Source organism: Leptodactylus fuscus, chromosome 2 (genome assembly GCF_031893055.1).
Source record: "Leptodactylus fuscus isolate aLepFus1 chromosome 2, aLepFus1.hap2, whole genome shotgun sequence".
Classification (NCBI taxonomy): Eukaryota; Metazoa; Chordata; class Amphibia; order Anura; family Leptodactylidae; genus Leptodactylus; species Leptodactylus fuscus.
The window spans coordinates 10786360-10810389 of record NC_134266.1 but is presented as its reverse complement, the minus strand read 5'-3'; the positions used below and the strand labels follow the sequence as shown (position 1 = coordinate 10810389).

At 49.1% G+C, this 24030-nt stretch overlaps 1 protein-coding gene across 1 annotated transcript; it reads right to left on the bottom strand.

The window, feature by feature from the left end:
• Positions 1 to 2216: 2216 nt before the first annotated feature.
• On the bottom strand, positions 2217 to 23676 carry TRAPPC10 (trafficking protein particle complex subunit 10). The gene is made up of 23 exons (XM_075263378.1): positions 23530 to 23676; positions 20351 to 20432; positions 20101 to 20236; positions 14211 to 14407; positions 13635 to 13830; positions 13296 to 13407; positions 12900 to 13147; positions 12668 to 12814; positions 12128 to 12242; positions 11972 to 12048; positions 11799 to 11890; positions 9823 to 9963; positions 9599 to 9711; positions 8994 to 9508; positions 7534 to 7675; positions 7290 to 7448; positions 6900 to 7117; positions 5975 to 6075; positions 5777 to 5894; positions 4998 to 5168; positions 4077 to 4254; positions 3794 to 3985; positions 2217 to 3552 (listed from the first exon to the last, which is right to left on the bottom strand). The coding sequence occupies exons 1-23, from the start codon at positions 23609 to 23611 to the stop codon at positions 3314 to 3316; spliced, it is 3771 nt and encodes a 1256-aa protein (XP_075119479.1). The 5' UTR covers positions 23612 to 23676; the 3' UTR covers positions 2217 to 3313.
• Between the last annotated feature and the right edge of the window lie 354 nt (positions 23677 to 24030).

Sequence of the window (24030 nt, the reverse complement as noted above, 5' to 3'; positions counted from 1 at the left end):
GTTCTCACTTTATCCTCCCTGAATTCTGAGGAAGGAGTAGGATTTAAATCTACGGATCCACAATTTGTCAGTCAGTGGGATCCAGTTCCTGTAATGAACCTCCTGATTTCTGTATTATCGGAGTATTCTGTATTTTCCTACAGTGATTTTTTTCTCTCCTTTCTTTGCAGGTCTCTATATGTATGTGTATATTAATATATATATATATATATATATATATATATATATATATATTTTACAACTTGCATCTGCTTGTACAGTAGCCATCTCGGCTGGATCGAGAGCTGAGGCTTTCCGTGTTGGCTAAATCAATGTATTTCAGGCACCACAAGAAAATAAAATGTGGTGCTCTATTGGATATAATCAGAAGTGTCTGTAGAGGCCGGGTGCCCCCTAATGCTGCCAATAGGCACTTTAGATCACATTTGTATAAGCGGAGTAACCCCCTAATACTGCTAGTACAGTATTGTAGATGAATAATTCTTGGGGGGGGGGCTTTGCTTTTCTCAGGCGGATATTCTGTTGCTTCACAGTTTATGGTTTACTAACAGGGTGTAGGCAGCGCCATAATGCCGTCAACTCCAGAAGGAAGCAAATCCTACAAAATCTGAGCTATGGTGCACAGATCTCCTTTACCTCCAGCAGGAGGGGTCTGAGCTTTTATCTTGTCCATATCATTACAGGTTCCGCGGAGAAGTTTTCCACACTAAATAGTGGTCACTCTTTGGAGCTCTGAGCATTACAGGGGAATAGGAAATCCTCCATCAAATAAACTCCATCCTCCTTCGGTCAGTCCGACCATCAAACTTAACTGAACTTGAATTGTTTTGTAAAGAGGAATGGTCCAAAATCCCTTCATCCAGGAACTGATTAAAAGCTACAGGAAGTGACTAGAGGCAAAAGGAGGATCTACTAAATATTACTGGCTACTAAATTTTCTGTTGAGGTGCCCAGACTTTTGCACCGGTCAAATTTTGGTTTAATGCATATTGCACATTTCAATCCAGAAATATTACTGTGTCCATCAGTTATTAGATATATCAAACTGACATGGCTGTTGCAAACACCAAAATATTTAGAAATAAAAATGATTAAGATGAATAGGGGTGCCCAAACTTTTTCATAGGACTGTATATAAAAAAAAAAAATCTGTCCATGTGGATACTGTAGTAGTAATTTGGAGGTTTGCAGGAAGACGTTCTACCGTCTCCGTATGGAATAAAGTGTAAGTATCAATAAATCCGGGTGCTCCCCCATTTACACAAGTCGTGAAGTCATTCCATCTGTCTTTCAACTACTACGAGAAGACCTGGAAAATAACACTCAAGGTCCATGTCACAAACATCATTGCATCATTGGCCTTAGTAGTAACAAAGGGATGGACAGGCGGAGGTTGGCCTGATCAGTAACAGAGGGATGGATGGGCAGAGGTTGGCCTGAGCAGTACCGGAGGACTGAACAGGTGGAGGTTGGCATTAGCAATAATGGTTGGATGGACAGGCAGAGGTTGGCCTGAGAAGTTATGGAGAGATGGACAGATGGAGATTGGGCTCAGCAGTAACAAAGGGCTGGACGGGCAGAAGTTGACCTGAGCAGTAATGGACCGGCAGAGGTTGGCCTGAGCAGTAATGGACCGGCAGAGGTTGGCCTGAGCAGTAATGGAGGGATGGACAGGCAGAGGGTGGGCTCAGCAGTAACACAGGATTGGACGGGAGGAGGGTGGCCGGAGCAGTAACGGAGGGATGGACGGGCAGAGGTTGGCCTGAGCAATAATGGATGGGCAGTGGTTGGCCTGGGCAGTAATGGAGGGATGGATGTCAGATGTTGGCCTGAGCAGTAACAGAGGGATGGACGGGCGGAGATTGGCCTGAACAGTAATGGAGGGATGAACGGGCAGTGGTTGGCCTGAGCAGTAATAGAGGGATGGATGTCAGATGTTGGCCTGAGCAGTAACAGAGGGATGGACGGGCGGAGATTGGCCTGAACAGTAATGGAGGGATGGACGGGCAGTGGTTGGCCTGAGCAGTAATGGAGGGATGGACGGGCACATGGGACATGTCAAACAAATGGACTCTTCATACGTCGGCTCTATCTGGACCTACAGGACAGGTCCATGGGATGTGTTGTTCACAGGTGGACTCTATGTACACACAGGACTGGTCTATGAGATCTGCTTTTCTTACATGAACCTCCCCAGCACAATGAAGACACGACACTGTGGTAAAACACATGTATTTCTGGCTTCTCTTAATACAAGCTTCCACCTTATTTTAGAGGTATAATATACCAAAAAATAAATAGTGCTGTTACCTTAAAATCCCATAATACAGCAACAGCTGCAAATGTCTACAAGACAAACCCCGCCATGATGGCTCCAGCAGTCACAAGACATGAAGGCAACGTGCTGAACGGATCGCTGTCCGTCAGGGGTGCTTCATATCTCTCCATCCCATCGGGCTATATTATAGGCTGGGACAGAAGATTTCTCTATAGCAGCAAGGAAGATTCCAGAAGGGAGCTCAAGTGTGTAGTGCAGAGGCTAGAGCTCTCGGAGTGACCATCATACCGGCCAATAACTGGGACAGGAACTACAACCATGGACCACATACAGGCCAATGACCGGGGTGGGCTGATATAACAGGAGCTACAGCCACAAAGCACACACCGGCCACTGACCAGGATGGGCCGATAGAATAGAAGCTACAGACATGGACCTCATACTGGCCAATGAACAGGGTGGGCTGATACAATGTCAATTAGGGCCACAGCTCTCACATCAGGTCTGTGTTATTGGTACTGACCAGTGGTGGAGAAACCTAGTACAATAAGGTCAGACCATGGGCCACAGTAGTTTTCTGGTGAATGATCTGGAAAAGAAACACAGCTCTGAGCACTGAGCGGACAATGGTCAGTATGAGGCAGTGAGGTCAGGTGACTCACAAGGATGTAGTGTCTAACCCTCCTTTCCATGCTACTCTCCAGCCCCTGCACCATGACCCTTGCCACACACTTAGGCCCTGGGGGGTGGGGGGTCACTGCTGATGACAATGCAGCAAAAAATAACATGCAAGAACCAGAGTTTGGCAACACCCTCAGTGAGTGCCCATCCCCCTTATATACACCCAGCATTATGTCTAGTGCCCGGCTGCAGGGTAACACAGAATATTGCACTATGATCAGCATTGCTGCAGTCATCCAAAACTTCCAATTCATCCAGGCATCATGAAAAGTGATACAGGGCCTCAGTCCAGGCCCCGCACCCAGCTGTACATATATATATAATACACTACTGGCTTCTGAGCAGGGCACGGTGTCATGTGACGTTGACCTCCAGCACATGGTCGTCCATACTGGGAATAACCAGGATTTGCCGGCCTGCGCTGCTGTTGCTGACTTGTCCAGCGTGGAAAGGTTGCAGTCGTGGCATTGGAAGTCCTTTCTGTTCCGCTGTATTACTGAGAGCCCCTGGAGAAAGCGAGGTGCTCTGAGATCGCCCACTTGGGGCCTCACACGGATCCTCCATAGACACAGAATCATTCTCAATCCAGCTGTCTGTAGAAACACAAAAAAAATCAGGCCGTAAATCAGAGAAACAGGCAGACCATATTTCCGTAATATAAGGCAGGAATGAATACAAGACTCTGCAGAGTGAAGCCTCCTTACCACAGATGGAATGCCATCATCACGCAAGAAGAAACCCTGAAAATGCTGCAAGTACTCCTTTCCCTGCAATGCCTGGGGCACACATGTACATGGAGAGAGGACCCAATAATACGTGGTGTATATAACTCACCGGCATCCACCTGCTGAGAGTGCGAGTGATGAGGCAGGTATCTGAAGAGCTGAACATCCGGGTAGGGCAGATATCCAGCAAAGAGAGGCATGACCTCCATCCGAACAGTATGGCACGCCCCATGTTTAAGTGGCATCAGGACCACGCCAGAGCTTCTCCCACACACCGCCCAGTTACTTCCACCATCAACCACTACAAAACACAGACATCATTAAGAGATCTTAAAGGACCCTAAACCCTGCTCCCCTACCCATTACATTGGATATTATTTACATCTCCTTACCCTGGTAAAAGAGCTGAGTGCTGGTGTACCCCTCACAATCTGTTAAGGTTTCTTCCTTGTCGGTCTCTGCGGGGTCACACAATCGAGTGATGCAAACTTCCAGTGAACAGAGTGACCCCATTTTACAGAACTTCGACTCTGCCGGGGGTGAGATTTCAGCACGTACAGTGTATAGGGTCTGGTAATGGAGAATGCAGAGCGTTACATGGACAGACTAGAAACAAAATGCCTCCAGTATTTTATGGAGGAGTATCCGTCCAGACGAGAGCTTCTACTACAGATGATGGGGTCACCCCGAGATCACTTACCAACACTGGAATATTATGGGTGTTCCTGCTCCCCGATAATTATCATGACGTTTGAAGCTGGCTACAGGCACCGGCGGCCATGACAGCTCAGTGTGGGCTTGTCACATCCCTGACAATTTTTTTGCGCCTGGACTCTGTCCTTGTAGCAATTTTTCTAGCTCAGATTAGGAAGACGTAAGGACTTTATACCAAGCTGGCTAAAAGTTACTGCAATGGGCAAGTAATACTCGAAACGCATCAACTACTACTATGTAGAGATGAGCGAGTACTGTTCGGATCAGCCGATCCAAACAGCACGCTCGCATAGAAATGAATGGACGTAGCCGGCACGCGGGGGGGTTAAGCGGCCGGCCGCCGTCAAAGCGGAAGTACCAGGTGCATCCATTCATTTCTATGGAGCGTGCTGTTCGGATCGGCTGATCCACACAGTACTCGCTCATCTCTACTACTATGTACTCTGCCTTGCAACCAGAGGACACCAGAGCTCCAGTTTCATCGGGTTCTTCTGAAGTACAGATGAGGCTCATGATTTATGGCACCGGAGCGACCAGGAGCCTCTGCACTGCTCAAGACGTTACTTAGCTCAGTCAGCACCTGGATGGGGACTACTCACATAAAAGTGCTCCAAGTGGAAGAAGTAGGTGAAAGGCTGGAGATGGGCGCAGGACTCTGGGAGAGGCAATGGGAAGAAGCTGACCGAGAAGCTGCAGGGAAGTGATGGGGGCAGAGCCTGGCACCACGTCACTTCCCACACGTAGAACAGGCACTGCTGACTCTGGAGGGCCTGAAAGGAACAAAACAGCCAGTCAGAAACCTGTACAAAGACGGTAACACACCCAGCGAGTGAAAAAAAGAGAGAGAGAGAAGCTGCAGGGAAGTCATGGGGCCAGAGCCTGGCACCACGTCACCTCCCACAAATAGAACAGGCACTAGTCACTATGGAGAGCTTGCGAGGAACACAACCCAGTCAGAAACCTGTACAAAGATGGCAATATACCCAGAGAGCGGCAGAGAGAGACCAAACCATGCGAGAGACCCCCAACATGAGAGAACAGCCTGCTACTGTCTACAACAGGCGTCTCCTGAGCAGCCAAATTATATAGTTATTTCCATAAGAGACACACAATAACAGTAACAAAGTAGTCACAGCCCCGCCCTCTGTTGTGACCTCAGGTCAGCTGCCTTTTATAACGTCACCTCTTAACCCTACACTTGCTGCAATTATATTCACCTGACAACACTTGTTGCCTAAATTCAGTCTCGTCATGGGGGTTTACACCTAATCAGAGTCCACACCTACATAACCAGCACAGATCGCTTAGGATGTGAACACTGAGGCCTGTCTCATCCAACCATCCCTCCTCCTATGGAGCAAAGTATTGTGGGTGATACCTGGCTCTCCATTGTGTGCAAAGGATGGAACTGAAGGTCTCGGGTGGAGCTGAGGCAGCCATCCGACAACTGGAAACTATAATCGCACGTGTTCTCCACGCAGACCTGGATGTACTTTCTAGAGAGGAGAGAGAATACAATTAGGAGAGAAAACAGGGTGCAGCAGACCATTTCCACACAGTCACATGGCGCCATCACCTGGTGCCTGAGGACAGTAGCACGTGCTGAGCCTTCAGAGGAAGGTGGAACGTCAGACTGATAATGGTGGAATAGATGGACCACGGGCAGTCAACAGAAACCTGAAAGGTAGAGATGAGAGTCAATAACCACCTGCAGCGGCCAGAAGAAGGGCCTACACCCCTCTCTAGTCTGAGCCCAGACAACACTGCTCACCTGCCGCCTCCCTGGACAACTCTACCCACCTGCCGCCCCCATGGACAACTCTACCCACCCGCCGCCTCCCTGGACAACTCTACCCACCCGCCGCCCCCATGGACAACTCTACCCACCCGCCGCCTCCCTGGACAACTCTACCCACCTGCCGCCCCCATGGACAACTCTACCCACCCGCCGCTCCATGGACAACTCTACCCACCTGCCGCCCCCATGGACAACTCTACCCACCCGCCGCTCCATGGACAACTCTACCCACCCGCTGCCCCCATGGACAACTCTACCCACCCGCCGCCCCCATGGACAACTCTACCCACCCGCCGCTCCATGGACAACTCTACCCACCCGCTGCCCCCATGGACAACTCTACCCACCACCCGCCCCCATGGACAACTCTACCCACCCGCCGCCCCCATGGACAACTCTACCCACCCGCCGCTCCATGGACAACTCTACCCACCCGCAGCACCCCTTGGACAACTCTACCCACCCGCCGCCCCCATGGACAACTCTACCCACCCGCAGCACCCCTTGGACAACTCTACCCACCCGCCGCCCCCATGGACAACTCTAACCAACCCGCCACCCCCATGGACAACACTACCCCCCCCCCACGGCCCCATGGACAACACTACTCCCCCCCACGGCCCCATGGACAACACTACTCCCCCCCACGGCCCCATGGACAACACTACCCCCCCCCCATGGCCCCATGGACAACACTACCCACCCGCTGCTCCAGGATGCCACTAGCAGCACTGCTGAGAGAATTCTGAGGATCCTTCCCTCGGCGTGGGATTTCGCCATTCATTAAACGTCCACCCTCAGGAAGTAGACAGACCACGTCCAGCTCAAACTCCATGACATGGTACGGAGGGGCCAGTGGGAGGGAGATACTGGTCACTTTATCAGAGCGCTGAATATTAAAAGCACTGACCGACGCTTCACCTGAAACAAAGACACAGAAGTTGCCAGCAAATGTAATCGGACGGGGACCAGGAGTATTAATAGGGCCGATCTGAAGACAGAAGCTACATGAGTGAAGTCAGCAGGCCCTACATACAGTCTGTAGGTTGTTCAGGCCCCTACCTTGGGGAGGCGCTGCAGAAGCTCGACTCACCATGGCTGTTCTGGTAAATGGAGGCCGTGTTGTCCACTCCCGGTATAATCGGCATGGTGTCCGCATTACTCAGCTGAAGAGTGTCACCGGGTTTAACACGATAATGTCCAGTTGTCACCGTAAACTTTAACTTCTGTGGTACCCCAGCAAGAAGGCAATCTGTGTGGAGACAAAAGATGTTGGGAGTGTTGCTCCCTGCCCACTGTCATGGTGTACCTGGACTCACAGCTCCCATCTTACTCACCACTCAGCGGCTCCACCTTCAACTGAGGCTCCTGGGAATAAACATCATACTGTACTATGGGGTACACATGGGGAAGCAGCAGCTGCACCGACCCAAACGATGCAGCAAGTTGGCGCAGGGTGTAGGTGCCAGGCTCCTGAGCCTTAACAAAGGAGGAAAAACATGTAATCAGAAGTGACCCCTGAGGACTGGTGACAGGGTATGACTGCCAGAGGATGGAAGGGACAGGAGGGTACAGGGTATGACTGGTAGAGAGTGGAAGGGAGTACAGGGCATGACTGGTAGAGAGTGGAAGGGAGTACAGGGCATGACTGGTAGAGAATGGAAGGGAGTACAGGGCATGACTGGTAGAGAGTGGAAGGGACAGCAGAGTACAGGGCATGACTGGTAGAGAGTGGAAGGGAGTACAGGGCATGACTGGTAGAGAGTGGAAGGGAGTACAGGGCATGACTGGTAGAGAATGGAAGGGAGTACAGGGCATGACTGGTAGAGAGTGGAAGGGACAGCAGAGTACAGGGCATGACTGGTAGAGAATGGAAGGGACGGGAGAGAGTACAGGGCATGACTGGTAGAGAATGGAAGGGACGGGAGAGAGTACAGGGCATGACTGGTAGAGAATGGAAGGGACGGGAGAGAGTACAGGGCATGACTGGTAGAGAATGGAAGGGACGGGAGAGAGTACAGGGCATGACTGCCAGAGAATGTAAGGGAGTACAGGGCATCACTGACAGTGAATGGAAGGGACGCGAGGGAGTACAGGGCATTGCCAATAAAGGGAAAGAATAGGATGGAGTACAGGGCATCAGTGCTGGTGTAGGGGAGGAATAGGAGGAATTATAAGACATCAGTGACAAAGAGTGGGAGAGACAGGAGAGAGTACAGTAACTCACTGCCAGAAAGTGGAAGGATGGGAGGGAGTACAGGACATCACGGCCAGAGAGTGACAGACAGGAGGATGTACAAGACATCACTGCCAATGGAGGGGATGGATAGGATGGAGTAAAGGGAATTACTGGCAGTGAAAGAAAAGAATAGGAGCGATTACAGGGAATTATTGCCAGAGTTGGAGGGGTGGAAGGGAGTAAAGGGCATCACTGGTAATTAAGGAAAAGAATAGGAGCGAGTACAGGGAATTATTGAGAGAGTTGGAGGGGTGGGAGGGAGTACAAGGCATCACTGCCAGTGGAGGGGAAGAACAGAATAAGAAAGCGTACAGGGCATCACTACAGTGGAGAGGAGGAATAGAATAGGAGGGAGTCCAGGACATCACTGCCAGAGAATGGAAGAGACGGGAGGGAGTACAGGGCATCACTGCCAGAGAATGGAAGAGACGGGAGGGAGTACAGGGCATCACTGCCGCTGGAGGAGAGGGATACATGGCCACAATGTCTTCTGCTTGGCTGTCTGACATGCACTAGAGCCCGCTTACACAGGGGTAGCCATAAGAAGACATTCAGTACCTGAGTATGAAAGGTCACATGGTTGAGACCCGGCTGCAGGATGACATTGTTGCAGCGGAGGTTGTGAGCGTCATCATCCAGACTGAGGCCGGAGTGTCTGTCCAGGGGAGAGGAGACGCTCGAGTCCTGCGGCCGCAGTAACATGTGCACATTCCTGCAGATGACACCTGTGCTGACCAGGCAGCCCTCAGAAGGACTCTTCTCATGCATCTCTGACAGCTCCAGGACGGGTGGTGATACTCGAACTCCCAAAGGAGCCTCAGGCTGAAAATGCACAGTACCCCCGGATGGTTTGTGTCGGGTGAGCCACTCTGCAGTTTTACGGTAGCTGTTTTTGTCCAGACTATAATGGAAAAATCCTGAGAGATGCTCCAGATGGAACGGCTCCGGCATGTGGCACAAGAGCGTCAGCTCTATGGACAGGGACCCCCCAACATGAACCACTGCATTGGGGGGATCGAAGCGGAGAGAGGTCAACTGAGCAAAAGAGCTGAACGGGAGGTTGACAGGGTTACCTGAGGAAAGGAGTAGGAGGATAAATCTGTTATCTTGTCCTCTGCTTGTTCTTAATGTTACACCCCCTCCCCCCTTTTCCAATGCTATACCTCCAGTACTGGTGTCCGGTGTCGAAAGACGAAGGATCTCGTGGCCATATCTGACGCGCTCCTCTTGGGATAGGTTTCCATCAGTGGCCAGCAGACTGCAGGTTTTTAGGTATCTACAGCAGAGTTAAGGAGAAGGCGAGAGGGTGCAGGCGTACCCAAAAAGCTATACCCCCAGGAAGACCAGGAGCAGCTCAATAGATAAAGAATTGCCGCCAAAAGGATACGGCTCAGTCTGCCCCAGCAGCTTCTGACACTCCGCTAGCTGCTTTCGGGTGTGAGTGAGGGGCAGTGCCCAGCCCTCGGCCTGGTACATGCGAAGCGCCCCTTGTAAGTAGGGCTCCGCCTTCTGCGGCAAAGACTTCTTCCTGAGGAGGGGAAAAAAGAAGAAAATTCAAGAACTGCCCACCATAACCCTGACTATCTCCATTAGGGATGGGCGATTCATGGAGAAATCACCAAAACCATCCCAGATAACCGGATTTTGTACACATTATTTCGGTTTGGTTATTACAATATTCACGAGGTTCTACCTGCAGTTTCATTCACAATGAACTCGTATAGTGTGGGGTCTCCTCAACCTGCAGAGTATAATGGTCAGAGGGCCCGGGGAGGGAAAAAACATACAAACCAGTGTCACTCACCTATCCTGGGCTTTGGTGAAACTTCCTCCTATCTTAAGCTCCTCACTGACATCAGCGACCGATGGCCTTTGATTGGACCTCAGTTGGTCACGTGGCTTCATGACACAGACGCAAGCGTCATGATGCTGCATGACCCACGAGACCCACAGGTCCTTGTCATGAGTTAGAAGACAGCAGGGAGTCGCACCAAAGCCCAAGAGAGGTGAGTAACACTGTTTGTTATATTAGGTCTCTAAGGAGACCCCACAATATAAGAACAATTACAGTTCACGCTGGGTTTTCGATCCAAACGAAACCACTGAGCGAACCTCAGGAGGCTCCCTCAGCACATACTCATACTGAACAGAGAGAGAGCAGAGAAGACTGGAGAGCCGAGCAGAGAGAGGGAAGAAAAGAACAGAGAAGAGAACAGAGAAGACTGGAGAGCTGAGCAGAGAGAGAGCAGAGAAGACTGGAGAGCCGAGCAGAGAGAGAGAGAACAGAAAAGACTGGAAAGCCGAGCAGAGAGAGAGCAGAGAAGACTGGAGAGCTGAGCAGAGAGAGACCAGAGAAGACTGGAGAGCTGAGCAGAGAGAGCGCAGAGAAGACTGGAGAGCTGAGCAGAGAGTGCACAGAGAAGACTGGAGAGCTGAGCAGAGAGAGAGCAGAGAAGACTGGAGAGCCGAGCAGAGAGAGGGAAGAAAAGAACAGAGAAGAGAACAGAGAAGACTGGAGAGCCGAGCAGAGAGAGAGAGAACAGAAAAGACTGGAAAGCCGAGCAGAGAGAGAGCAGAGAAGACTGGAGAGCTGAGCAGAGAGAGAGCAGAGAAGACTGGAGAGCTGAGCAGAGAGTGCACAGAGAAGACTGGAGAGCTGAGCAGAGAAGACTGGAGAGCCGAGCAGAGAGAGGGAAGAAAAGAACAGAGAAGAGAACAGAGAAGACTGGAGAGCTGAGCAGAGAGAGAGCAGAGAAGACTGGAGAGCCGAGCAGAGAGAGAGAGAACAGAAAAGACTGGAAAGCCGAGCAGAGAGAGAGCAGAGAAGACTGGAGAGCCGAGCAGAGAGAGCGCAGAGAAGACTGGAGAGCTGAGCAGAGAGTGCGCAGAGAAGACTGGAGAGCTGAGCAGAGAGTGCACAGAGAAGACTGGAGAGCTGAGCAGAGAAGACTGGAGAGCCGAGCAGAGAGAGGGAAGAAAAGAACAGAGAAGAGAACAGAGAAGACTGGAGAGCTGAGCAGAGAGAGAGCAGAGAAGACTGGAGAGCCGAGCAGAGAGAGAGAGAACAGAAAAGACTGGAAAGCCGAGCAGAGAGAGAGCAGAGAAGACTGGAGAGCCGAGCAGAGAGAGCGCAGAGAAGACTGGAGAGCTGAGCAGAGAGTGCGCAGAGAAGACTGGAGAGCTGAGCAGAGAGTGCACAGAGAAGACTGGAGAGCTGAGTAGAGAAGAGCGCAGAGAAGACTGGAGAGCAGAGAAGTGAGAGGGATGAGTAGAACAGAGAAGAGAGCAGAAAATAACAGATATAGAGAAGGGCACAGAGATCTGTGTTGCTGAGCAGGGATCGGGGGAGGTTTCGGTAGTTACATGTAGAAGTCAGCCAGGTTCTTCCCCACCAGTTTGGCAGATCGGCTTCTCCCGATACTGCTGTACATTTCTATGGTGGCATGGGCCAGGTCCTGCAGAGAGACAGAGGGTGAGAGATGGTGGGTGGGGTATGAGGGGATGGGTCAGGTGTATCAGTACAGTAGACCCCTTACCAGATAATGCTTTTCAAACGACTCTTCTGAGGACAGCGCCTCCTGCAGCTTCTTGTAAGGACTCTGTGCTGTGTTTGCTGCAGAAGAAACAATAGATAAATACAATGAGGGGCAAGAAAGGGAGGAAAGAGCGCCCCCTACACCCAGGCCCCTCACCTGTCTCTGGTCTCTCTGTTCCTAACCCAGCCAGTAAATCCACCGTCCTCTGCAGGTCCTCTGAGCATGGGCCAGACTCCGACACCAAACCACACAGGGATCCGAGAGCCTGCAACTGGAAGCACAAAGATCTGGTCTGATCCAAGATGTAATGGCTGCCAACAACTCATACAATGACCCCAAGACTGGCCCCTCCACCACATCATGCAATGACTCCAGATCAGCCCCTCCACCCCAACCTCATATAATAACTAGAGATGAGCGAGTACTATTCGAACCTCCCGTTTCGAATCGCACGCACCCATAGAATGAATGGAAGCAACCGGCACACAGGGGGATAAGCGTCCGGCCGCTAGCAAAGTCTGCGTGCTGGCTGCTTCCATTCATTCCTATGGGTGCATGCTATTCGAAACGGCCGTTTCGAATAGTATTCGCGCATGTCTAATAATAACCTTCACATCACAACATGATACAATGACCCCCACAACAGACCAGCCCCACCACCACAACCTCTTAAAGTGATCCACAAGCCAGACTGACCTTCTCAGTTGCGTAGCTCCAAAGCCCCACCGTGTGGGAGACATTGGCCTCGATCTGAGCTCTCTCACAACAGCCTTCGATCCTCTGCAGAACCTCCAGACAGCTCAAAAACACCCAACAGTCCAGAGCTCCTGGGGGAACGGCCACCTGTAGGCCCATAGCACAGGTGAATATAAGTATGCAGCACTCATTATGGCAGCTTATATGTGACCTGTAGACAACACCAGCTCACCTCCAACAGCCGCAGCTCCTGGACACAGTTATGGAGAAGTTCTAGTGCCCGGGCTGCCACCTCCCAGGGTCTCTGCAGGAAGAGGAGTAGGGTGCACTGGCGAGAGAAGAGGTAACTTCGCAGTTCCAGCAGGTTAGCCGAACGACGCTGGATCAAGTCTCTTTTTTCCATGTCAATGGGTTTTCTTAGAGCGAGGCCATCCCAGCTCTGCACTGGCTGACAGAAGGAGCTGAGCCAATTCGCCCCATCTATAAAGACACAGCATTGCCATGAATGCCATGGTCAAGGGGAAGGTCGGGTAAGCATGGCAGAGAGTGACCACTAACCACAGGACACATCTCTGAAGGAGAACCCCAGCATGAAGTACACACAGCCCCTGCACCCATGTCTACTCACCGCCGGCACCAAAGTTCAGAACATACTGGGAGAAGAGGGCGTCCAATTCATCATACTGGACCAAGGCATCCTCAAACTGCTGTAGCATCTCAAAGACAAAGGCCAATTCCTCCTGAGACCAAGACATAAAAAAAAAGACATGATGCCGACAGGGATAGACAGGTCATATTATGGTGTGGCCACTCCAAACATCAGATACTTCGGTCTGGGAGGTCATTGAACTGTATTGGAGTGGACACCCAGTGCATCATGAACCTGACATAGTGGACCCACAAGATCCACAGTACAGAGCACAACTATCCGGGGGTTGATCATTGACCACCCGAGCTGGGCACTGACCTGCACCATGAAGTAGTCACAGAAGCTCCAGCCAGGGTCCGTCCTCTTCTCTCGCAGGGTCCTCATCTCGTCTTCAAAGTGTCCAAGGTTACGGGTGAAGGACGTGAGGAGCAACGTGCGAAGTTTGGACAAAAAAAGAGACCAGGACTCTTGGGAACGGGATGTGTCCTTCAAAGGGTCCACCAGCACCATGCACCTACAAGACAGAGCGTACAGTATATACACCCTGAGGTCTGTACTTGTAGGAGGACAACACACATCTGAGCGCCATATACAGACACTCAGGATCAGGTGGCTCAGCCAGCGTATGGAGGAGCACCGGTCACGGGATACAACAGACGTTTCGGATCAAGGCCTAAGACCTGTCTGACCATCAGCAGGTGTGCGGCCATTTAACCGTCACCACGCCACTTCAAAAAGGCGATCTTCTTACAATAATTCACATCACAATGATCACCATTAACGACGAGCTGTGATTGGACGCGGACATCTGCGTCTGTGGTCATGTATTGTGACCACGTGTGGAGCCATGAGCGCTCATGGAAGTGTAAGATATATGACCCCATAGGGTCTCACCTGTCACTCTGCTTGTTACAGAAGTCGCTCCGGATCTTGTCGGCAATGGACGTCCGTGGCAAAATGTTGGTTTTGTTCTTTTTCTTGGCTTCACTCTCCACAACGACAATCAGCCAGTCGGTGGTGCCGTGAGCGCGCAGCGAGTTCTGCCACTTGGTGATGTCATCCTTGGTGGTGGCTTTATAGACTTCGGTGTCCTAAAAACAATCAAAGGCCAAGGGCACATTGTCAGGGATGTGTCATTGTACAAACATTGGCAAAACACCATCACACCCCAAGAATATGCTCCTGTCCTAGCGAGTCTCCTCAGTGTGACGTGATCTATGGAGGTCATGACTATATTACAGCCAAAGGGGAAGGTTATTGGGGACAATGGACAACAGGGTGCAGGCTCTAGGACCCTGGTGGTGCCTCTAGCCTGGATACAAGATGAGATACGGTAAGGTATAGGTGGGTGTAATGAAGAGATAGGAGGACCAAACCATCCTCTGTATTAAAGATCTGCCTGTGTCTCCCCCCAGGCCAACACCTCCTACATACACACACCCCTATATACTAACACCTCCTACATACACACACCCCTATATACTAACACCTCCTACATACACACACACCACTATATACTAACACCTCCTACATACACACACACCACTATATACTAACACCTCTTACATACACACACCCCTATATACTAACACCTCTTACATACACACCCCTATATACTAACACCTCCTATATACACACACCCTATATACTAACCCCTCTTACATACACACACCCCTATATACTAACACCTCCTACATACACACACCCTATATACTAACACCTCTTACATACACACACCCCTATATACTAACACCTCTTACATACACACCCCTATATACTAACACCTCCTATATACACACACCCTATATACTAACACCTCTTACATACACACACCCCTATATACTTACACCTCCTACATACACACACACCACTATATACTAACACCTCCTACATACACACACCCCTATATACTAACACCTCCTACATACACACACACCACTATATACTAACACCTCCTACATACACACACCACTATATACTAACACCTCTTACATACACACACCCCTATATACTAACACCTCCTACATACACACACACCACTATATACTAACACCTCCTACATACACACACCCCTATATACTAACACCTCCTACATACACACACACCACTATATACTAACACCTCCTACATACACACACCACTATATACTAACCCCTCTTACATACACACACCCTATATACTAACACCTCTTACATACACACACCCCTATATACTAACACCTCTTACATACACACCCCTATATACTAACACCTCCTATATACACACACCCTATATACTAACCCCTCTTACATACACACACCCCTATATACTAACACCTCCTACATACACACACCCTATATACTAACACCTCTTACATACACACACCCCTATATACTAACACCTCTTACATACACACCCCTATATACTAACACCTCCTATATACACACACCCCTATATACTAACACCTCTTACATACACACACCCTATATACTAACCCCTCTTACATACACACACACACACACACACACCTATATACTAACACTTCTTACATACACACACCCCTATATACTAATACCTCCTACATACACACACCTATATACTAACACCTTCTACATACACACACCCCTATATACTAATACCTCCTACATACACACACACCCCTATATACTAACACCTCTTACATACACACACCCCTATATACTAACACCTCCTACATACACACACACACACCTATATACTAACACTTCTTACATACACACATCCCTATATACTAACACCTCCTACATACACACACCCTATATACTAACACCTCTTACATACACACACCCCTATATACTAACACCTCTTACATACACACCCCTATATACTAACACCTCCTATATACACACACCCCTATATACTAACACCTCTTACATACACACACCCTATATACTAACCCCTCTTACATACACACACACACACACCTATATACTAACACTTCTTACATACACACACCCCTATATACTAATACCTCCTACATACACACACCTATATACTAACACCTTCTACATACACACACCCCTATATACTAATACCTCCTACATACACACACACCCCTATATACTAACACCTCTTACATACACACACCCCTATATACTAACACCTCCTACATACACACACACACACCTATATACTAACACTTCTTACATACACACATCCCTATATACTAAAATCTCTAACATACACACATCCCTATAACTAACACCTCTTATATACACACACCCCTATATACTAACCACTCTTACACACCCCACTACATGCCAACCTCTTTATACAGCACTCACCTCCCTGTCCAGGGTGTCTACGATCTATATACCATGGGCCCCGGCTCAGTATGGAGCTCTCTTACCTCCTCAGCTGCCTTCAGACACTCACAAGAGCTCTGTATATACCGCAGGACGTTACCAGACTCAGACGTCAGACCTCACAACCAAACGTCGGTCCGCACAGAGTGTGTGGGAATCTCCCAGCCCAACAGTGACCCCATCCCATTACGTCTCAAGAAACCCTGCACCTCCCCCGCCTGTGGGAAACTCCGGGCCTTCTACTAAACATGACCTGGACTGCTCTCTGGATATTCATCAGCGGCATCATCTTATAGACAGACAAGTCATCTTACACAGACAGCTGTCCCCAGGATAGGCTCCATCTCCTATATACAATATACCACACCATCCCCAAGCTAGACTTCATCAAATATATACAATAGACCGTATTGTCCCCAGGATAGACTCCATCTCCTATCCTACTAATCCTAAAGTTTCCTAAATGTGAACGTTTGGATGTTTGTTCCTCAATCACGCAAAAACAGCTGAACAAATTTGCATGAAATTTGGCACATAGATAGATTGTAACCTCGATAAACACATCAGCTACTTTTTATCCCGGTAAAGGACATGGCCTTATGACTGTTATGAATTTATGTTCACATACTATATTACACTATTCTTATCTCAGCCAGGGCTGTTAACTCTCTATGTAAACACTCAGCTAACCCTCAGTCCATTGTGTACAAGCATTTGCATATTATCTGATCTGCTCCAGGCAACATGCTGACACACTGGATGGGAAAACAACTTTAATCCAAATTGGCAGTTTACTAATATTAAACATGCCGGGAAAAATGTCGTATGTGATGGCTCCCACATCATCACACCAGCAGGGGGCAGTGTGTCCTGTACATATCACTGAACTGTAAGTGTCCTCATATCACTACTGGGAGAACAGACTGTCTTATGTGATGGCTCCCACATCATCACACCAGCAGGGGGCATTGTGTTGCTCCACAGTAAAAGCAGGAATGAAATGCATCAGGGAAGCAGTTTTGTGCCTCTTGTGACTAGACCCAGTGTCTAATCGGACCACACCGGTGATCACTGACATATCTGTCCGAGACATAGCTGCATGCCCAGTTTTGAATCATTTTGACATTAGTAACACAGTGTGGTATTTAAGTAACAAGTGCATTAAAGGGTTAAAACTAGCTGCTCCCTATGCAGGACAGATCAAGCAGAAGTTTGGGACGGTCCCTCTCTTGTAATGCTCCTGCCCTCTTCAAGCACACTGGGTCTGACTCCGAGTATCTGCAGTGGTGGGCCGGTTTTGCTGTTTCCCGTTGCAGACTGTATGAAGGGTCTCATTCACCAGGGTCTTCTTGCTCTAACATGATGACAGGGTCGATGTCTAAATCGTGTGTAGGACCAATGACGCTTCAACCACTATTCCCACCACCTCATGGACCTTTGGTGGTGGAGATGGGAATTCTCTTCCTCTTCTCCTCCTGCAGAGTTTTTATATTCCCTCAATGGTAGCAGCACATTCTCTCTGTGGATATTGTCTTCAAGGGAACGGATGTTGGAATGGAGGTCTATCCTCTACAACAGGGGTAGGGAACCTTCGGCTCTCCAGCTGCTGTGAAACTACAACTCCCATCATGCTCCAATCACTTCCATGGGAGTTCCAAGAACAGCACAGCAAGTATGCATGCTGGGAGTTGTAGTTTTGCAACAGCTGGAGAGCCGTACGTTCCCTACCCCTGCTCTACAATGATGAGTCCTGGAACGGAGGTCTATCCTCTATATAGTCATGTATCCTAGAATGGAGGTCTGTCCTCTACAGTGATGAGTCCTGGAATGGAGGTCTATCCTCTATATAGTCATGTATCCTAGAATGGAGGTCTGTCCTCTACAGTGATGAGTCCTGGAATGGAGGTCTATCCTCTACAGTGATGGGTCCTGGAATGGAGGTCTATCCTCTATATAGTGATGGGTCCTAGAATGGAGGTCTGTCCTCTATAGTGATGGGTCCTGGAATGGAGGTCTATCCTCTACAGTGATGGGTCCTGGAATGGAGGTCTATCCTCTATATAGTGATGGGTCCTAGAATGGAGGTCTGTCCTCTATAGTGATGGGTCCTGGAATGGAGGTCTATCCTCTACAGTGATGGGTCCTGGGATGGAGGTCTATCCTCTATATAGTGAGGAGTCCTGGAATGGAGGTCTGTCCTCTTCAGTCATGAGACACGTTATTGTCTCGTATACAAGGATAGATGTAGATTAGTGTAGAGCCCATGTGGGCAATGCTGTAAAGAAATCTTTTTTTTTTTCTTTTTTTTTTAAATGTAGTTTGTGAGCCCCACATAGAGCTCACATTGTACATTTTTCCCCTATCAGTATGTCTTTTTTTTAAAATATGGGATGGAAATCCATGCAAACACGGGGAGAACATACAAACTCCTTGCAGATGGTTTTTGCCCTTGGTAGGATTTGAACACCAGGACTCCAGCGCTGCAAGGCTACAGTGCTAACAACTGAGCCACCCTGTGGCCCCTTGCTGTAAAGAAATCGTCACAAAGCAAAATCACAACAGCCCTGCCCCTAGGATTATGATATGGGGAGGTGTACTGCATGACCGCCATACCCCTGTCCACATTTCAGGTGCACAGACAACTCGGCATGACATTTATGTGGCGGTGGTACCCGTGGTACAGCCTCTTCTCCAAAGCGTCCCTAGATAATAGAAGGCCACATGTTGCCCATGATACAGTGAGCAGCCTGTGTGTCCTAAATATACTACCATGGCCTGCAGCGCCTACAGACTTGTCTTCCATCCAACACGTGGGACATCATTGGTCGGCCATTGTAATTGGAGGCGTTGTCACTGTTATGTCTTAGATACATGGAGGTCCCCAGCCCAGGGATAGACCCGGGAGCCCTTTTTAATATTTTTGGGGGGTTATTCCAATTCCTATTGTCCATTCTCAGATTTTGTGCCAATAACCCGTATCATTTTACATCATGTATATTTGAGGTTGATAAGCCGTGCGTGCTCTTTTTTTGGGTGTTCCTATTATTTCTGCTTTGCATACATTGTATTTGGTGGTGCCCACTCTTATATATCTTTTCTCTCTTGATACCAGGGGCGCCACAGTCCCTAGGCACAGTTATTGACAACCCAGGATTTGGATATCCTCCTGTAACTTTCATCAACAAATACAGCGCCCCCGGTGGAGCGGGCTCCTCACTGCATCCTCCACCTTTCATGTTGCCAGGAGATGAGAAACCTACTTACTCAAGAATGTTCCTAACATGACAGCGGCCCGATCCTCCCCCTCACCAGGGCGGCATCATATGGACATTGTCCATTATTAACCCCACGTGTGGGGTCTCCCTATTAGACAGCAGCCTGTTAACACTTTAGTTACCATCCTCCAGAACCTGAAGTGTCTCGTATCTCCTAGGACCTGGGCAGACACAGGCCATACTCACACAGCACTCCGTCCAGTAGATGTGCAGGAATGGGAAGGTCAGCAGCGCTTTGTTCCCCTCCTTGGGCAGAAGTTCCTCCTTAAATTGGACAAAATTAGACTCTAGATGGATCATCTTAGGAGCGCGGCCATAAGCTCTGCAGGAAAGAAAATGAGTAACAATGAGCCAAGAGAAGGTGCTACGCAATACAGTGACGCCAACCTCACCGCGAAAACTAAAGACAGCTACCAGCAGGTGGTGCTAGACTCACCTCCGCCATTCCATCGGCTCCCGGGGCAGCTGCTGGGTGAGGGTGGAATATACTGCGGTAAACAAACTCTGATCTCCAGCACCTGCAAAACCAAATCAAAAGAGAATACACAGGTTAGGGCTCGTTCACATCTGCGCCCGGGACTCCGTTCTGCAGGAGACATGGCAGGAGACGGAAACCTGCCGGCATCTTTCAAACCCATTCATTTGAAATAGTTTGAAAAGTGTCCGGCCGTGAGCGTTTTATGCTCTCCGCGACGAAACAGTTTTTTTTTTATAAACCGGACACAGAGTCGGACATGCAGTACTCTGTGTCTGGTTTTAAAAAACAGTTTCGCTGCGGAGAGCATAAAACGCTCACTGGTGCTAACAGTGGGCTCGGCATGACAGGAGACGGAAACCTGAGAACGGAGTCCAGGCGCTAGTGTGAACCCAGCATAAGTGGTCCTCCTCCACACCCAGGTGACACGTCCCATCCTCCTCCTTCTCCTCCACACCCAGGTGACACGTCCCATCCTCCTCCTTCTCCTCCACACCCAGGTGACACGTCCCATCCTCCTCCTTCTCCTCCACACCCAGGTGACACGTCCCATCCTCCTCCTCCTCCTCCACACCCAGGTGACACATCTGCTCCGCCTCCTCTGCACCCAGGTGACATCTGCTCCGCCTCCTCTGCACCCAGGTGACATCTGCTCCGCCTCCTCTGCACCCAGTTGACACGTCTCCTTCTCCTATACAACCAGGTGACATGTCTCCTCCTCCATATACAGGTGACACGTCGGAACGCACACAGCATACAGCAGGAACACAGGAGGTGCACACAGCAGGCACACAGAAACAAACAGAAAGTATACAGGGAATACACAGTATATAAAGGGGGTACACACAGTATATACAGGTACACCGGGGAAACACACAGTATACAGAGTCATATACGTACTGCACATGTGCGAAATTGCAGTGCCCACACTATGGCTGGGACCGCAATTTCGCGCATGCGCAGTATGTTCGTCAATCTTCGCCGAACAGAGCGTACTGCGCAGGCCTCCGACAGGACGCTGAAGAAGCAAGGGGAGGATACAGAAGACCAGAGAGGCGGCGCTGCGGTTGGTTTTCGAGCTGCAATGGGGACGCCCCCATCGCTGCGAGAGAACTCATTAGCATACCGGTACAAACCGGTATTTTGAACGAACGGCGCGGCGGAGAGCCCATCCAAAGGTAGGAGACGAATAGCCTTTCTAAAGGCTATTCTGACGTGTTAACTAGAAAAAAATGTGTTTTAGTGGTAGAATCCCTTTAAAAGTTAAACATTTTTGCAAATATAAGTAATTAAACATTTTGCAGAGTTTTCAAGATTTTCTCTAAATATCTTGTGGTCACAGTCTTGTTTTCTTCATCAGTTGCCATGGATACGACCATGAGTGCAGGACCTTTCTAAGGTCAGAAAATCAGCCATGATGTCCTTATTGTGGCCGGGATATCTCCTGCTACATGTCGTGTCCCTGCCTGATAACCCGGCTACAATAAGAAAATCATGGATGGGTACCTGACAAGTCCCAGATCATAGAAAGTTTCTGTATTAGTGGTCATAACCATTGGCAACCGATGAAGATAAAAGACTGTCACCACTAAGAAAGTTACAGAAAATCTTTAAAACTTTGCAGAATTTTTAATTACTTATATTTGCAAAAATGTTTAACTTTTAATTATCTGCAAATATAGATATGATTATGTACATGGGAATACGCCTTTAATTCACCTCACACCACCCCCGATCTTCATCGGCTGCTCCCCTCTGCCAGTCCCTCCACTGGTTACCTATAGCCCAGCGAATTGAGTTGAAGTTACTAACACTAACATACAAAGCCATCCACAACCTGTCCCCTCTATATATCTCTGACCTCATCTCCCGCTACCTGCTCACACGTAACCTCAGATCCTCCAATGACCTCCTACTCCGCTCTGCCCTCATCCGCTCCTCACACAACCGTCTCCAAGATTTCTCCCGTGCATCCCCCATACTCTGGAACTCCTTACCGAGACACATAAGACTGACCCCCACAATCACAGGCTTCAAGAAGGTCCTGAAGACTCCCCTATTCAGGAAGGCCTACACCCCCCAATAACACTATCACCGCACCCCCATCTGTACAGTCTCCCCCTCTCATTCTGTCTCTACCCCCTTCCCTCATAGATTGTAAGCCCTCGCGGGCAGGGCCCTCCACCCCACTGTGCCAGTCAGTCATTGTTAGTATTATATCTACCTGTATATTCTGTGTATTGTATGTAACCCCCAAATGTACAGCACCATGAAATTAATATAATAATGTCCAGCACCATGAAATTAATATAATAATGTACAGCACCATGGGATTAATATAATAATGTACAGCACCATGGGATTAATATAATAATGTACAGCACCATGGGATTAATATAATAATGTACAGCAGCATGGGATTATGGTGCCATATAAATAAACAATAATAATACTCAAGGGGTACACACAGTACATAAAGGTATACAGCAGGTACACAGGGGGTACACACAGTATACAGCAACTATACAGTGGATAAACACGGAATACAGCTACTATACAAGCAATACAGTATATAGAGATATAGAGCAGGTATACAGGGGATACACTCAGTATATAGAAGTATACAGGGGGTACACACAGTACATAAAGGTATACAGCGGGCACACAGGGGGTACACACAGTATACAGCAGGTATACAGGAGGCACACACAATATACAGCAGGTATACAGGGGATACAAACAGTATATAGGAGGTACACACAGTATACAGCAGGTATACAGGGGATACAAACAGTATATAGGAGGTACACACAGTATACAGCAGGTATACAGGGGATACACACAGTAAACAGGGGGTACACACAGTATACAGCAGGTATACAGGGGGTAATCACAGTATATAGAGGCATTCAGCAGGTATACAAGGGATACACACAGGGGGTACATACATCAGGTATACAGGGGATACAAACAGTATATAGGAGGTACACACAGTATACAGCAGGTATACAGGAGGCAAACACAATATACAGCAGGTATACAAGGGATACACACAGTATATAGTAGGTATACAGGGGATAGACACAGTATACAGAGGGTACACACAGGTGACACTGCTGTATACTCCCGCCTGCTCTTACAGGTGACTATGGGCTTGTTCTCCATGGTGTACACCACCCCAGGTTCTCCGTTTCCGGTCTCCCCAGGCCCCGCCCCTTCCATGGGCTCCGGTCACCGCTCCATTCCGGGCTCAGCAGTCCCCGCGCTGTCACTTCCGGCTTCCTCCTCACCCCGGCCAATCGCTTCCGGACTATGCGGAGCCTGATGATTCGCTAGAAGATGACAAGTAGGTGTGGCCTTCAGCGATTCCTCTCATTGGTTAGTAGTGCAGGGGCGTGTTGGTGAAAGTCCCAGATCATTCGTTAGAATTTTGCACGTGATTTATACGATGCCGCCATATTGGAATCGGGCAGAAGCTCTCCTGCCCTTTCTCTAAATGTTTTCTGTTCTCCGCGGACTTATGACGTCACACGCACTGTTGTCATGGAGACTGATTGTGGTGAGTGAGTCTAGGAGAGTGTGTGTTTTCCAGTCCTAGACACGTCCACTGGGGGGAGCCCTCCACAGGCTGCACAATGTAT

Coding starts and splice junctions, on each gene's coding strand:
- TRAPPC10 (XM_075263378.1), bottom strand. CDS start 23,611: ATGGAAGGGGCGGGGCCTGGGGAGACCGGAAACGGAGAACCTGGGGTG. Junction 6,076..6,899: donor GTGGCATCCTGGAGCAGCGG/GTGGGTAGTGTT, acceptor TCTACCTTTCAG/GTTTCTGTTGACTGCCCGTG. Junction 3,986..4,076: donor CACTCAGCTCTTTTACCAGG/GTAAGGAGATGT, acceptor TGTGTTTTGTAG/TGGTTGATGGTGGAAGTAAC.